This window comes from Carettochelys insculpta, chromosome 4 (genome assembly GCF_033958435.1).
Source record: "Carettochelys insculpta isolate YL-2023 chromosome 4, ASM3395843v1, whole genome shotgun sequence".
Lineage (NCBI taxonomy): Eukaryota > Metazoa > Chordata > Testudines > Carettochelyidae > Carettochelys > Carettochelys insculpta.
Genome location: NC_134140.1, coordinates 52,877,868 through 52,895,418, shown reverse-complemented (window position 1 = coordinate 52,895,418; position 17,551 = coordinate 52,877,868). Strand labels below are relative to the sequence as shown.

Here is a 17,551-nt window from a genome sequence, read left to right as displayed (position 1 = left end):
TAATCCCACACTTAATTCTTCACATAAGAACTGATGGATTGGATAAGTATCCATTGGTTTAGCTGCTTATCCAAATGCATTGTTTGGGAAGGGGGTGCAGGGTGGGGGGTGCGTGTCAAACTTCCAACTAACTGTTTTTTACCCCTGCAAGTTTGTTCTGTAGAACTGACCAAAGGAATCTATGTAGCAGGATCTTCCCTAATGTTGTTTTCACCTGTTGAATTTCCTTTTTCCCTCCAGATTTCTTGATGACCCTGTTTACTGCTTAAATGCTAGTTAAGGCAAGCACATATTTCCTCCTTTGTTCAGGACTGACCTGACTTTTACCAGGGCAGAATGGTGGGGTTTGGAATATATATGAATAACATCAGAGGGAAATTTTGTCATCTTACATTCAATGTTACCACAGAATAGTGACAATAGACAATAGTGACCAGGAAGGGAAGCGTTATAAAAAGGGGAGGGAAATGAGAAGGGGGTTGAATACCTGTTTCCTAGACTTACAATGGGAAATAGGATTACCACTTGAATCAAGGCAAAAGACAAGTTAAGCCTTCTGTGCCCTGTCAACAAAATATTGCGAGAGATAGTGAAAAACCTTATTTTTCATTTCAAAGCTTGGTGATCAGGTGCAAAGGCCATGATTTAAACCTTAATAACATGACCAAATCAAAATGGATGATCCCCAGGCTACCAGAAATCATAGTCTTTAGATCCCATGTATGTCCTAGGTGACAAGGATCTATTACAAATCAATGACCTGTCAGAGATGTTCACACAGAAGTTATATCTTCCTTAACCCCCACGATTCCTCACTATTAACAGCAAAAAACTATCGACTAGTAAAACCTGCCCTATCAAAGTAGGTCTGTCATTTTGATTGCCAGTCTGAGTGGTCAGCCCCTCTGACTATATAAAAGGGAAAGTGCAAATACAGCTAATTCACCTAGCTCGGGGTCTGCAACCAGAATAGTGAGAGGAGCCATTTTTTTTTCAGTTTGTTACAGTAAACCCTCAATTTAGTGGACTAATGGGGGAAAGGGGTGTCTGTTAATGCCAAAACTCCATTATCTCTGAATGGTTATGCTGTATGCTGATACACTGACCTTCCCAGACCATCGCTCCTGTCCTCTGCTCCACCCTTTCCTTCCCACACCCTGCCCCATTCTTCCCCTCACACCTCCATCTCCGTCTTCCAATTACCAGGAGAGGGGCTGAATGCTGGCTTGGTACTTTCCACCTCCTGCAATTCTCAGTGCTACAGTTCCAAGCTGCCTGCATGAAGGTAAAGTATGGCAACCCCCAGCCTGATGGTGGGCAGCAGCCTCCGACACCATGGCTGCTGCTCAGCACCATTACATACAGCAGTGGCCAGGTGCTGACATGCTCCATTCACACAGGGCTGGGGAGGAGAGTTCCTGCGCCCCAGGTTGCCCCAGCTGCTGTGGTGGTACCTCCAGCCCCAGTGGTGACTGTGAGTCTCCAGCATTTATCTTCTGGAGGAAGGGGGCTGGCAGACAGCATCCATTGTTCCTGAAGTCCATTATATCGAGGCTGTCAAATTGAGGGTTTACTGTCCAAAATCAATACTTTGAGCTGCAATCCCTGTGAATGAGAGAGTCCTTAATAAATAACATCAAACCATACTTTTTGTAACCCCTGTTTGGAAGAATAGCATGTACACAGTCATTTGTACCAGTTAGAAAGTTGTTACCACCATCTCCAGGTTTTATCTGCCTCAGCCCCAAAATCCATTCCTCTTACCCCCACACTTTACCCCTCATCCCCAGGCTTAACCCCTCTCAGCCCCAACCTGCCTCCCCATCCCCCAGGATTAACTCACCTTGGCATGAGCAGCTCCTTCGTGGCCACTGCCACCTCCCCACTCTGGTCCGCATTACTGCCATTGCCGCCTCCTTCTGAGAATGGCGACACATCTCTGGCAGGAACAGGCTTGACCACCCTTCCCACCAGCTCTCCTGCTGGCTTAAACTTCTGCCACATGGGGTGGCTCCCTGCCCTGATGGCTTTCTGTTCTGGTGCTCCCTGCTGCAGCTGGCTGCTCAGTGGCTCCAGAGACTGCCACTGCTTAAACTAAATTCAGTTTATTTAATGGCAGGCCACTGAATTTAGGTTTTTTTGATTAAGTGGTGGCAGCCTCAGGAGCCACAAGAGGAGTCAGTGGCAGCAGTGCTTGGAGCCACATGTGGCTCTGGAGCCACAGGTTGCCAAACCCTGACCTAGCTAAAGTAGCAGACTGAGTACAAGAAATCCCAGAAATGTTCTGTTAGAACCATTTTAGCCCCTATTTTTGATTGGTCTAAACATATACCATTTGGGCAGTAAACAAAGACTGTCTGGGCACATGCATGTACTACACTAATGTCTATACTTCTGGTATTTAGAATAAATTGCTTTGATTTTCTAAATTTACTTCAGCAATTTTCTTTCATTTTTGCTATTTGGCTATTTCTTTGTGTTTTGCAAGTTGTCTTGCAAAAGGATAATACAAGGATAAGGAAGAAAAATTATCCTCCCTAACCTCTGATTATAGGACAAGAAGCAATGGGCTTATATTTTCTGCTAAGGGAGGTTTAGGTTGGACATTAGAAAAAACTTCCTGTCAGGATGGTTAAGCACAGGAATAAATTGCCTAGGGAGCTTGCAGAATCACCATCATCAGAGATTTTTAAGAACAAGTTAAAGAAATGTCTGACAGGGATTGTCTAGATGGTGCTTGTTCCTGCCCTGAGTGGAGGGGACAGGCTTTGATAACCTCTCCAAGGTGCCTTCCAGGTCTGGTATTCTGTAAGTCACTGATTGTCTGCAGACCAAGTTCCCAGTATAGATGGCATTTTGTCAATGGGAGGGCTCCTCCCATTAACATAGCTACCACCTCTGATGGAGGTGAATTTATTACACGTTATATTATAGGGGTGCTGGAGATCTATGCAATTAAACCAAATTTACATCTAGGTAGCAAGAAGCATGACAGAGCCCAGTGTGGAGGATGTAGAATGAATGTCAATAAATATGACAAGTGTTTTAGGAAGCAGTAAGGATTCAAAACAACAACAAAAAGCTGCCTCCTCCACCGTGCACTGTCCATCCTATGCACTGATTGATGGAAGGGTGATCATATTAGCATTCAAGTAACCCTTACCCGAGTTTGCCAGGCAAACTTTGGCAATTACTGAGTCATTCGCTTGGTATTGTTAATATTTTTAAAGTGTACATTTTCTATGTCTTTCTACAACATATTTTGTCATACTTAAGGAGATGGCTTACTTAATCATCTGCATACATGATAAAATAGAAAGAGTATTTCACTTGTAAGTTTTTCTTCTTAGCTAAAGTATAATGCTTTCTCCCTTTTATATTAGAGATGAATGACTTAACTTTCAAAATAACTTTGTGTAACGCATCCACCTATACAGAAGCCACTAAAACTGTATTTGAGGCAAGGACGTGTAGTGTATTTTCTTTTCTTTTTTCCTCCTAGTGTCCCGTATTTTCTCTATACTGCTAAAATTTATAGGCTGACTTAGTTATAATCATGAACATGTGTTCCTTTATTAATCTATAATGATAATTTAAAAAGGATCTTTATAGAATGGAGCAACAAATATCTTAAAACCACAACATGTATACTAAAACCTTAGCACAAACAAATTAGTATGGTTGAATTTGTCTAAGTGCAATTTTTTTTCTTTAGCACATTTCAGTGGCTGTAATTTGATGACTTTGGAAATCTATTCAGATAATCTTCAGACTCCATTTTATCAAATGCCAACTTCTCATCTTCTTACATTTATTTTGGTTTTCCCCCATAGATGACACGAGAACAGTATATCCTGGCCACGCAGCAGAACAGCCTGCCAAGGATTGAAAATCCACAGCTTTATCCTGTGGGAATATATGGATGGCGAAAGAGGTGCTTGTACTTCTTTGTCCTTCTGCTATTGGTTACCATGATTGTTAACTTAGCAATGACAATATGGATTTTGAAGGTTATGAATTTCACAGTGGTAAGTACCACCATGATTTTTACATCTCTTGCTCTTCATGTGACTAGCTTGTCCTTTTTTTTCCACTGAACACATTTGTCTAATAAGACATTCTACTAAACTCTTCCTGACACATTAAAGTGGTTTTTTTTGCTTAATTAAAATGAAGGCTGTAATTATTGGTTTGTTCATTGGTTCTGGAAATTAGGAACATTCACTTGTCAGTTTACACCATATTAATCTGGAAAATGGTATAATTTGACAGCTAATTCTTTGTTATCAATGTAAATATGTCAAGGGGTGGCTGTATATTAAAGGATCAGACACAAAATAACTCATACAGAAAGACACAGTGACTTCCTTGTTTCTGTAAATCTATGAAGTCTGAATTTATATAGGTATGAATATAAAATATTAAGTGTTTGATGGACTTTACCTGAGATGATGCAGTGTTTTTGTTCAGATGAGGCTTTATGTGCAGTAGACAGAGCACTATAAGCCAAATTCAGGGGATGTTAAAATACAGCCGAAAGAGATGTTAATCAGTTATAAAGGTGCATCTAAAATGCATGAGAATACCTGTATATGATATGTGTGGCTTGGTAAATTGTCCCATGCCAGAGCAGAAAGAGCCATAATGGTGAAATATTTGAAACAACCACCTTTGTAGCTTGCATGTTGAATAGTAACAGAGGCATTCACTTGGCTCTCAGGACTACAGTCTATCACAGAGCTGTAACTGAGCATTTTGAACACTGGAAAACTAAAATACCTTGATTACAGCTGTAAGTGGCAGGGAGGGGCCAGGAGAGGGGAAGCAGGAGTAAAAACAGAGTGGAGACAGAGCTGACAATCAAAGTGGGCACAGTTGAGGAGTAGGCTTCCTTAAATCAATTACGGCCCGCTGATACTACTCGGGGTAACTTTATAAGCCCTTCTCCATGCAGGGCAAGGAGAGGGTGGTTAAGGAGAGTTTGGAAGGCGAGCGAGGAGAAGTAAGGAGATTTAGAGGAACACCAGAGACCACAAAAGAGGAGAGGGGCCTCAGCAATCCAGGGGGGCCTGGAGCTCCACCAGAGACTTTGAGGAACTGATCAGCCGGAGTATCCAAACCAAGGAGGGGACTTGCTGCCACAGCTACCACTAGAGGAAGGAGGTATCGGGGGAAACATCTGGGGGAAGTGGCCCAGGGAGAGGAGCTGTGAGGGCAAAGGGAGTCAGCCCTCACTGGTAGCGACCATCCAGGGTCCCTGGACCAGAACCCAAAATGAGTGGGTGCAGACCGGGTTCCCCCCCAGACTGCCCCATGCCCCAGCAAGCGTAACAAGGCCAGCAGACTAAACAGAGGACCTGGGGCCCAGGAATGAGACTGACTCTGCCACAGTACAAAAATGTAATATCAAAGTATGCTTTGTAGGCCTACTCTCTAAAATGATCAGTGAGAATTAGAGTCAGAGGGGCATGTGCCCTGGAGGAAATGGTATTGTTGGAATGCCAAGTGACCAATGAAAGTGGGATATTAGCTTGGAAGCCACTCAGATGCATGGACACACAGTCTATAGGGTTTATAAAGCTTTGTTTGTTGAATTTTGCCTGCTTCGGTTTCATTGTTTACAGATGTAATCTGGTGGTGGCAGCTGATTTGGAGTTCTTTAAAGTACAGCAACAGATGGAATGAGCCATGTAACTGAGTCTGGATTTTGCAGACCCAACTTGGGTGGGGCTAGTGATGGACCCAATGGAAGGAGGCATTCAAGCTGTATTCAGACCTGGTTATGCAAGGGGATAGCTACAGCAGGACATTAAAACTCTTAGTTTACCTTACTGGGGAAGAAGGAAGAGAGCTGCACAGCTGTGAGGCCTCACAATGCCGCAACACGCATGTGATGAAGTGGGTCTTTGCCCATGACAGCTTATGCTACAATAAAGTGTTGGTCTATAAGGTGCCACAGGACTTCTCACTGTTTTTCACAATGCCTCAAGCCTCCCAGCAATCCTAGGAGCCCCAGAACCTATTGCTCCCCAAAGCAGGACAAAACTGAGGAGCAGTCACCTTCTTTTCACCCAAGAGCTAGAGGCTAGAGCCCATGTTACTTCCTAACAAACTGCATGCAATGTTGGAGTCTTGAGAGGATAGTCTGTCGTTCTTCGGTTCATCAGCTCTGGGAACACGGGTTCTGAGAAGGCAGTTTGACGTTAGACAGATGCTTAGATGTTGGGCATGTGGTGGAAGTCTTGAAGAAGTAAAAATGAAATCCCTAGAAGGCTTCCACCCACATAGCTGGGTGGAAACAATTGTGACCCTATCCTCTTTTTTTGCAGCAGTGCAGGGACATGAACATAAATCTGACTGCAGATAAATGTAATTCAAACTGCATGAGGTGACATACGTTGAACATCTGTTCACATCAGAGGATCAGAGACTATCCTATCAAAATGAAGGCAATCAGACATAACAGCTCTAGTGAATGTGAAAGGAGTAAATAGTTGCTGGAATTAAGGCTTCCGGGTGTGCTGTGACATTGCCTGGCTCGTATTGGTTTCCCTGTTATATGGGATTTAAGGTTTGGTGCAATGTCTGTGTTTGCTCCATATAAAAATTTAATCCAGAACCACTAAAGGGGTATATTGCTTTATAGGAATGATAGATTTTTCTGGCCACACTTGGTTGCAAAAAGGGAACCCTCAAGTCAGCTCTTGTACAAGTCTGGGACAGCTCACAAGGCAAGATGTTGAGAGACAGAGGCACCAGTTGCTGCTGTGGGCCCTGGGGCAAGGTGGGTGGGGACGGTGGTCCAGCTCCATGTCCTGCAAGGGAAAGACAAGAGCAGATGAGGTGGGGCCAAGTGCAGTCAGTTCTCAGTGATGTACTGTGTCACCCTCCCAACTTCTTAAAGCTTTGTGCAGCTGGAGAAGCACTGGCACAGTGCTGCAGCAATTCATAGGGGCCTAGAGCTCTGGCTGAAAGCAGCAGCACTAGCTGGAGCTCTGGGCCCCTTTGAAAGGGTGAGTTGTGGGGCAACTGTCCCCTCATCCTCCACCATTGAGAGGCACTAGGCAGATCCCTGACAACAAGCATTTGATAAACTGGAACAAATGATAATGGATGCCCTGTCCTAAAGTACTACAAGCCAGGAGAATACAGTGTAATGCATCCAAGAAAAGATTGTGTAGGTCATTGCCAGAAGCAGTCAGTCAGTTATGCCAGCAGATCTCTTTCAGAGAACAAACAAAATAGGGAAAAGATCTTCTGGCTACAGCTTTGGAGAAATTTGCATCATATGTTGATGTATCTCCATCACTACTAGGGAGAGAGCAGATGTGATCAGCACATAAGCCCAATAGCAGGGAGAAGGGGGTCAGGATACAAATCCATGAAGATACTGCACTATCCCCTGATTTTTGGCACTGAAACTGATGGAAATCAGAGGTTATGGGAGAGCCCAACTGCAAGCAGTCACAAGTGAAATGAGCAGGGAGGCCAGAAGACAAAAGCCAAGCAGGAGAAAAACCATAGTTTCAAATTAAGAATTGAGTTTGTAGAGTAGAATGAAATTTTGAGGACAGAGAGCTGTTTTCTCCACCTTATTCTCCAACTCGTCATTCAAAAATACATGCTTCCTACCTTGAAATTGATAGCTGTCTTAGGCAGGCTTGAAAGTATATGTACTGGCCAAGATTAATTGCACAGCTTTGCACCTCATGGCAGGGTGGGACACATCTACTGGTCATGTGATAACCACCAGCAGAAAGACAGATTGGTGGGCAAAATGTGGTGATAATGTGGGGAAGGCAGCTGTGTCCAGAAGGAGGGGAATTCAGCAAGAGGAAATGGCCAGCAATCAGTGAAAGCAGGTGATAAAGTGTGGCAGATTAGCAAAGAACTTACTAGCCCTGGAGACAAACTCTATTCATAACTCACAAGCCCACTCCTTCTGGTTTCTCTCTAATGGCTAGATCCTCACAGGAAGACCTGGCTCCAGGACCTCTGTCCTTCATCGAGACCAAACTATCTGAAAGACCTCTCAACCATGTGAGTCTGAATTAAAGAAGGTATTTCAGCTTAGCTGAATGCTAATCTCTGGCAGAGGAGACAGGAGCTGGGGCCTGAGTGTCAATTACATGTTTCTGATGTTTATATTTAAATGTTTGTAGAACAGGGAAGATGAGCCCCCATCAGCAGAACTGAAGTGCCCCTGAAAAAAAAATAGGGAATCTAAGCATAACTCAGCCATTTGGAGAGAGAAGTCCATAGGCTTTACTAAAGTTCTGCTTGTTTAATGTAGCCTGCCTACAGCTTCACTCTTTAGAAATAAAATATCCTAGAAGCTTTATTACCAAAGCTAATAACTTTTAATGGAATATGGAGTCAAATTTCACATTTAGTGGTACAATACAAATCTGATTCACTGCTTCTGCTTACTACTCAACAGATAGAAGCCTTTGGTTTAGTAGTTTTAGTAGTATGCATGTGGCTGATAGAATTAAATGAATGGCAACTTAATGATTTAACTAAGATAACATTTGAAGTGTGATACACTTTCATTGCAGTATTTGACTATGCTGGATATTGCAGTTCATAAATCACTTAATGTGGATTGTTAACATTCGTGAAATATTAGAAATGATATTATAATGTATTCAGTTGACTTGTATGAGTAATATTTAATCCTCTTGTTAAGAGTAAAAAAATTATATTTTCACCAGTCCTTATTCTTGTATTCAAGTAAGCAACTGTTAACAGCATAAGGGGGGAAAAAAGTCACCTCCCCATGACATTTGAAAGGACAAAACAATGTGCAATTTATGCAGGGAACATTGCCGAGCTACCACCATTATACTTCACTTTCACTATTACATTTGCTATCCCATAAATTCAAACTTGTATCAGTTAACATTTCTTATTTTAAACAAACTGGCTGTTGACTCTGATCAAAAGATTCCGTACCAAGCAAGAATGGAAGGTTCATGTTATTTTATGGTCTTTCCACTAATATATCATTCTTATCATTCTTTGTATGTAGTACATCATTGTTGACACGGGATTATTACCCTTTATTCTTCACATGACACAATGTGCAATAGCTTTATTTGGTGAAATATATACTATTTTGGTACTGATTAATTTCTAATGCCAAAGATTTGTGTCAATATATGAGATATCATCTGATTAGCATGCTGAATGAATGTTCCCACTTAAAATTGTATTTTTTATGGCTTGCAAATATTTTCAGCAGTGTAGTTTTTCAAATTCAGTGATTGATTCATCATTTAAGAAACATGCAAAATCTTTTTATATAACTGGCTCATGTGTGAGTTTGACAGGAAATGGGTTTCTGTCAATGTAGGATCTGGCTGAAATTTCCATACTTATACCCACACTTACACAGGACATTGTTTTGCATAAAACCTGAAGATGGTGACAGAAAATCCTTTCCAAAATCTGAGAAAATTCTAATTTGGAAATCTGAGGAAAAAATTTGTTCTTTTCAAGAGCATTCCATGAGCAAAGCAAGACTGGGTTTTTCAACTAAATGCTATTAGTGCCAGTCTTGTTTGTTTAAACAATTTAGCATATTAGCAGTCTGACTGCTTTGACTTCATTTTCTTATTAATATATTCAAAATGACCAAGATAGCATATGCATGTAATTTTTGCTAATTCTGATGGAAAATATGCCTGTGCATCAGCAGAAAATAAAACAATTTGTTGGATGAATTTCAAGGTTTTTAGGAAATGTGGTAGTGATAAAATTCAGGTTGGCTAGACTTCAATGTGTATAGTAGAAGTAGCTATGATGTTAAAGAAAGAAGGGGATATGGTTTATTCATATTGATTTAAGCTTAAGGACAGAAAATCTAAGGACTTAAAGATGTCTATTGACAGCAATGAAAACTGAAGAATTGAATTCAAAACTGAAATGCATAACTCAGTGAACATGTATGCTGGTGGTGTTTAGGTACAATATATACACTAATTCACATACTGTCAAAAGTGTGGTTTGTAAAAATTGGAATCCCGTTTCTGTGTAGTTAAACCAGTTTGAATTTTTCAAAGTAGTGTGTGTGTGTGTGTGTGTGAGAGAGAGAGAGAGAGAGAGAGAGTGTAATCCACAGACCATGCAAACTTATTACAGTTCTCTGTTGGAACATCGTGGCTTCTCAGCCAATGCTGAGAGAGCTGGTGCTTTTACCTCCAGAGGTCCCAACGTCACTTCCTTGTGTTGTCTAGGATGGTAGCAGACCCACTAAGTTGATGCTTAGACCTTATAAGAAAGGAACAACCTGTAAGGAAACAAAAGGTTTTGATAGCAGCCTTTAACTTCCTGAAAGGGAGCTCTAAGGAGGAAGGAAAGAGACGGTTCTCAGTGGTGACAGAACAAGGAGCAATGCTCTGAAGTTCCAGAGGGAGAGGTGTAGGTTGGATATTTGGGGACAAACTATTTCACCAGGAGCGTGGTGAAGCACTGGAATGCGTTACTGAGAGAGGTGGTGGAATCTCCATCCCTAGAGGTTTTTAAGTCCTGGCTTGACATAGTCTCGGCAGGGATTATTTAGTTGGGGTGGATTCTGCTTTAGGCAGGGGGCTAGACTAGATCACCTCCTGAGGTCCCCTCCAGCCCTAGGATTCTATTAAAGAGGAGAGAGATTTTTAAGAAAGCCTCAAAGATAAGGAGACAAAGCTGGAGATAAGTTAACCAAAGAAAGTAAAGGATACTTCCTATATAACTAAAGGATTCAAAGCAGTTGAGAATATTATGTACCACTATGATATAATATTAAAAAATTAACTAGTTAACCATCCTTTAAATATGTCCTGATTTGAATTGTGTAGTACCTAATGTATTAAGTTTTGGTAATGGTAAAAAACCTTAACCTAATGTTAAATTTTCATGTATTGATGGCAGAGGTCTCATAACAGTTAAATTTAGCTTTCCCATTTTAATTTTAGTATTGAGATCACCCATCACTCCATGATGCCATGTTGGTCATTGTGTAGCATCTTTAAATTATGACCTTCAAAACCTTAGAGCAGCTGTGTTTTAGTACAATTTGTACTTCATGTAGTCCTTAGTGAGTGGGGAAGTGTCAGAAATGTTAATGAGTATCAGAGGGGTAGCTGTGTTAGTCTGTATCCCCAAAAACAATCAAGTACTGTGGCATCTTATAGACTGAGGCCAAAGATCAACTTCATCAGATGCAATGTAATGTAGCTGATTTACAGAAAATACAGATCCCATCTATGTAGGTTAGGGGGAGGAGGATGGGTAGACCATGTTTAAAATCCCTGCTCAGAATCGAGCAGAAATGTGATTTCAACTCTATTTGTCTCATGAATGTCATAACTAGCGCCAGTCTGTCACGCATTTTCATTGTCTCAAGTTCAGATCAGGATAATCCTTGTCAGATTACCTTGATGGTTTTCTTTATTACTACTATGTAAATTGAGGTAAACCCATATTCCTTTGTCTAAAACAGACCTGTTTACCACCTTTACTGTGGTCTGTGTGGTCTTAAACATTCTTGTAACATCATACACAAGAAATTAATAACACCATGTATAATATAAAATAAGCATTTTACAATTAATAACCAGCATGTTTGCTTTCATAGATCTTGCAAACCATATTTCTGCAAATATTATCACAGTATTGTGTAGGGTGTGAAAACAGGGACATACACATTCAGTCGCCACCAAAATATTCCAAAACACACTGAAGCAGACTTCATTAAAAATACCTAAGCATGCCTGTTCAGCAATTGCATAAGAGACAGACCAAGTATAATATTATGGGACAATGAAAGTTATTTTTAATTAAACATAAACCTAGCTCCAAGCATAATATGAGGATAAACAGCTGTTTCACTTCTTTCCCCCCCACCCCCCGGGCTGGGATTCTTTGCTTTATATTCACAATAGAACTTACATGGGTTGTTGGCTCCTGAGTCTTGTGTCCATCTATTTGTAAGCATGATGCCAGTTTACCAGATGCTTGGATATACGTGCCAAGTAGGCTTGGATTTAAATGGGCAGCATGCATAATAATACAAACACACTTAACTTTTGCAATAACAGTATTCCTAAATCGTCCACTTAGGTGCTTGCATTAACATCCTAGACCTAAACTTCAGCACATCTATGGATGTTTATTTGTCAAAGATAATACTGCAGTAGTAGAGGATGTGGTCTCACTCTTGCCATCATTTATGGCAATCAACAATTGTTTGGAGTGTAAGGTGAGAGCTATTAGCTTTATGGTGTCTAAATATGTGCTATTCAACAAAAGTACCATATTGTCTTAAACTAAATGCCATCTGGAGACAAAGTGGGCTCATTGGATTCACTCTTTTGCAGTTCAAAGATCAGTTTCTGCACTCTTCATGAGGTACAGGGAATACTTCACAAGTATTCTGTATGAAACACTACTTTTCATGTGAGGTAAAAGGGAACCAATACTCAGCATATATTGGTTCTGCTGCTTTAAGGAGCAGTCCAAGATAATATTTGACCTGCAACCCTAGTGCTGGGAGAAAATCAAAAGATTTGGTTTAGATAGATACCTAGAACTTAGATGCCTGTGTCAAGAATCCACCACAGTAATTATTCTACAAAATTATACAGGAAATCCAACAAGAACAAGATTTCTCTGAGATTGTTTCCATCTCAAAGGAACATAAAGACTTTATTATTAGTTGTGATTGTAGTGGTGTTCATGACAGAAAGTGCAGAGAACTGTTTGGAGGGAAAAAAAAAAACAAAAACAAAAAACCTTTTCATTACTCCATGTTCTTTTTATGATTCTGGTAGGTTTGTTCAATTTAGCAACAAGTTAAAGGCTTGCAATATAATCCCAATCAAGTGGCTACACATGCTAAAAATGTTGCAATCCTCCGCTTGTGACATTACTACTGAGGAACACATACTTGAAACAGGCAAAAATATTCTACTTGTGTAAATTTAGATTGTAAGCTCTTTGGTGCACAAGCTATATTCCTCTGTTGTGTAATGATCAGTAAAATGGTCCGTCATCTTGAATGCATCCTGATGGACATTTCTAGTAGTTAATAACAGAATGAGAGGTTGGGAAATGTTTTTTCTGTTTCTCATTGTCTGGACCTGGATCTACATTTCATGCTGAGTGTTGCTGTTCAGCGTTTGGAAAATGCCTCATTTCTTCAAAGTAAAAGACTTCAACTTTTGATTAAAGAACTGAACAAAATGTTTCATCTGATACCAGTAAAATGAATGGATCACCTCTAAATTACCAGTGCATAAATTAATTTTCTTGCAAAAATATGTAATGGTATCTTGTTTTGATCCATGTTTGCCACAGTATTAGAAGGCACATTGATGCTGTCAGATGTAATTGGTTTTTATCACCCAGATCTGTTTGTGTGGGATCCAGTAATCTGTCTGATCAGTCCTGCTGTTCTGATAGCCTGTCTTGATTAACTCAAGTCATTTCTAAATCATCCTAAAAAGGAACATGATCAGTTTTAAGAATATTGGCAATATCTCATTAAAAAAGGTGGTCTCCAATATGTACATGTTCAGCGTCACCTACATAGCCCAAATCATTCAGAATTTCCAATGTTACTGGGGATGTGCAGACCAGTATTCAAAAATCATACAGATGGTTGGCACACAAAAGCTGTCCCTAATGAAATAAGTGCTTGTTTATTATTGACTGTATTTCATGAAGGAATATGCAATACAAGCTTATAAAATGAAGTAAAAAAATAATGTGCCAGTTATTTGAGCTAGAGTCTGCTGCCAGTCCTGCTCTGCACCCTGCCTGGGTTAGCTGGCCCCAGGCAGTCCGCCAGCCCCACGGCAGCTGGTCTTGGATAGCCAGCCAGCCTTGCAGTGTGCTGGATAACTGGGCTTTTGGTGTACCTTTATCTCCTCAAAAAAGCATAAATTTCGTAGCTCATTCACATGCCAATAAATGCTCTCTCCTTAGAAAGTAAGTGGCTCCTTATACACATCTATGAAGCTTGAGCTCTTGACATCAGTGAATGTTTGGATTCAAGAAAACAATTTGGAAGAGCGAGGTAGAATGTCAAACACTTAAAACTTATGTGCCTGCCTTCTATGAGATGTTTCTGAGAAATCACAGTATTGATTCCAGGAAGATGATATCTTTCACCTTTTTATTTGTTTCATTTCTAGTACTGTGGCCCTATTTGTATCTAAGATGGAGGTAAGCAGACTCTCACACACTGTGCCAAAGCAGTCAGCCTTATGCAAGTTTCCAACACTTGTTAATAGGAAGGGTCAAAACCAGGAACTTTGCTACACTGAACTCAACAATTGCAAGCTTCCATTTGTATTTCCCAATCCCTTTTCATTAACCTTGCCTTGATTGCAAACCCTAGTGATAGCTGTGGCAGATCAGTGAAACTGCTTGCTTGCTTGCTTGTTTCTGGATTTGTTCGGTCAGTTTCCAACTAGGGGAAGAATGTTGTCCCTTCATCTTGCTCTCTCTTCTCCCTTCACTTGTTGATGTGACTGAACTTTAAATCCAATTTATATAGAGTACTTCATAGTAAAACCACTTCAAGCAAGGATGTGTTGTAAATAGAAGCTGTATTGCTTCATGGCAGGAATTCATTGTACCCTGTGCTTTGTCACTGTTCAAGTTAGACTGCACTAAACTTTGCCCGGCATAGGAATCAGCTGGAAACATGAAGGGGGGTCACTACCAGTCTGGTCAAAGCTTTGAAGCATAATGCTTCAGGAAAAAAGCTGCGTAGCCACTCTGAGGTCCTTCTCTTGACAGACAGGGCATCCATAATGATGGGCAGCCCTGTCTTCTGTTTCTGGATGCCTGTTTCGTCGAGATAGCAGCCAGGTAGTCTGGCTGCTCTGTCAAAAGAGAAGAGAGCTCTCCTGATTTGGCTTCTGTGTGTGGTCTCATTCTGTCAACAGAAATTTTGTTGGGAAAACTCTGACAGTGCACTGTAGTGTAATTGCAGCAGGAGTGAAATGACTAATATCTATATCAATCTACCAGCAGTATTAGTGCCCAGATACTAGGTGATGCAAGGGTGAAAGAAGAACGCAGATGATTTTTGTGTTCTATTCTACAACTCATGAAAATGATGATTATTTTTTTTTTTTTGCAACTGAATTTAAGTCTGGTGTCTTTATAAATGTCCTAGATATTTGTTTTGCTGAAATATTTCTGTTGAGAAAACTATTTCCTAATGGGGGAGAAAAAATCAGCGTGTCAGGACAGATAACTTTAACATCCTTAACACACAGAGCTAGATTTCTATTAATTCTCATAACATAGAAACTAAATGAATAATTGCATCTTTGAATATTTTCATGCATAATCCACATCATATATTTATTTTTTAATTGGGTTTCTAAGACTTCTTTGATGGTCTGGGTAGATATGAAGTCTTTGGGCTTGCTTTTGGAAATTACTATAAATAATCTATATGTAATAGTTTGGAAAACACTGCAAAAGATAGTTACCATACTTAGCTTTAAATATTGTATGGAATGTTTTTTTCTAAATGTTTTCCTGTAGCATAATCAGCAAGCAATATCAAGCTCTATGTAACCTACTCTCATATGGAGATATATTATGCATCTATTTAACTGAGACATTGGAAAAGACAGAAAACTTTATGGAAAACGCATTGAAAAATTCCAGTGTTTGTTTAACCATTATTCTGATCTTATTTCCATATTTAAAATAATTTTATAAGTTACTGTTTGGTCATGACAGGTGACATGCATCTAAAACCAAAATGCATGGTCTTTTTCTAGCTTTAGTCAACCTTTAGAAATATAGGTGTAGCTGTTTCATTTCAGTGGTAACCATGATCATGAGCATCTAAGAAGGTAATGTTTCCTCTTTTTGCTTTGTACTGCAAAGCTGAAGTATCTGGAAAACTTGGTGAATAATTTAGCAAACATCTGAGAATACATCTTGAGTGTGATTAGAAGTCCATGGAATAAATTTGATGTGTTTCCTAAAACATTATTAATATAGCTGGATAATTGAATAGCTTATTTGCAAGGACTAAGAAAGCATGTGTGTTCTTGCATGTGAGTACACACATCTCTATGCACCTGTGCTATTTAAGGACTGTTTCTCCAAAAGATTGTTTGCATGAAGACCCAAATCTTTTTGCAAATATTTCCTATGGGCACAGGAATGCCCCCATTCAAAATAGTCCCTAAGAGCAGGGCCGAAGTGCCAAATACTGTGGAATAGGGTGCATGTGCCATTTTTGTGCAAACATGGTGTCTAAATTTCTTTCAAGGACTTATTAGACCATTGTGTGTTTTGCCATATTATTTTTCCAACATATGTCTAGAGAGTTGGTTCACCTGCAATTTCCAGGGTGCAGGCAACCAAACCAGTAGTTTCTGTTGGCTCATGTTCAAAGTTGGGAGATGACTCTAGTTACTAGACCATTAGTGCCTGTGTGGCTGAGCATCTTGGTGTAGAGATGACCCTCAGCTGCATTTCCATAATATCTCAGAAATGGGCTCCACTGCAAGGACCCAAGGACCAAAACCTGGGTGCGCAGAGCCTGGTACAGCTGGTAATCTAACAGTCCTATTCAAAGGCCATGTGGACTTTGGCCTGCTTGCAACATGAGGCTTTTATGACCTCCATTCTCTAGCCTGACCCTGGTTCTCACCTTCATTCCTGCCTATGGATTCTGGCCTGTCATTGCCTGCCATCTCTAGCACTTGATTCAGCCCAACTCTGACTGTTGTCACTGGATTCCAGCCTTGTATTAATTGTGGTCTCCAAACTCTGAGCAAACCCTGATCTTGGCTTTTGCAATTCCTCCATCTCTTGCCTAGTGACTACTATGCCTACAGACCAGCTCTGACCACTGTGACTGATAGGTCAAACTGCTTATACCTTTGTCTCTTACACCCTGTTGGGGAGCATACCTCCTTGGGACCTTCTCAAGCATATGGGGGCTGATGCACCCCATCAGCAGGGAATCTTCAATCATTATCATGGTGTACCTCATGTTTGTGGGCTCATTGTCTGTAAGGATCTTAGCCTTGGAGCAAGTTTTTTTCTCCTCAGTCATGGGGATCTGCTCCTCCTAATTCCAATTCTGCATACTAGTTTTTGACTTGAATGGATGGGGTATCTGACTGATCTAAATTGGCTAGTAGCCAGTCCCCTTCCTCCTCTGGTTCTGTTGTAGTCATTTGTGATTAACCAGTGTCTTCCATCTTAGATGTTTCCATATGCATTCTAACAAAGTTCTCTTGATTGTGGATGCTATGCGGATGATCCTTTTTCTTCCCTGCTTCCTGAGTGACTCCACCAACAGATCTCTCTCACTTGGCATGATTTCCCCTGCCTGTGTCTTTGGCAGGGACATGAAAGCTGTATTCCTAGCAAGTTATGACAGGGACTGAAGTCTCCAGGAGGAGTATGCCTCATTAGCCAAGAATCAGAGTTTACAGAGTGAGAGCGCTAATTGTGCTGTTGGTGACAAGGTGCTTTTTCCTCCCATTGCAGGTTCTTCCTCAGAGTACTCACCCACAAG

At 40.6% G+C, this 17,551-nt stretch overlaps 1 protein-coding gene across 6 annotated transcripts in view; it reads left to right on the top strand.

Moving 5' to 3' along the window:
• The window catches only part of SGCZ (sarcoglycan zeta), a 470,824-nt gene that overhangs the window by 133,294 nt on the left and 319,979 nt on the right, over positions 1 to 17,551 (top strand). For all 6 annotated transcript variants that reach the window (XR_012645368.1, XR_012645367.1, XR_012645369.1 and 3 more), the window contains one exon: positions 3,834 to 4,028. Coding sequence is in view for 2 of the 6 variants with exons in the window: in XM_074992835.1 (XP_074848936.1) it covers positions 3,834 to 4,028 (195 nt within the window). In the remaining 4 variants the exon portion in view is untranslated. The remainder of the gene's footprint in view (positions 1 to 3,833; positions 4,029 to 17,551) is intronic.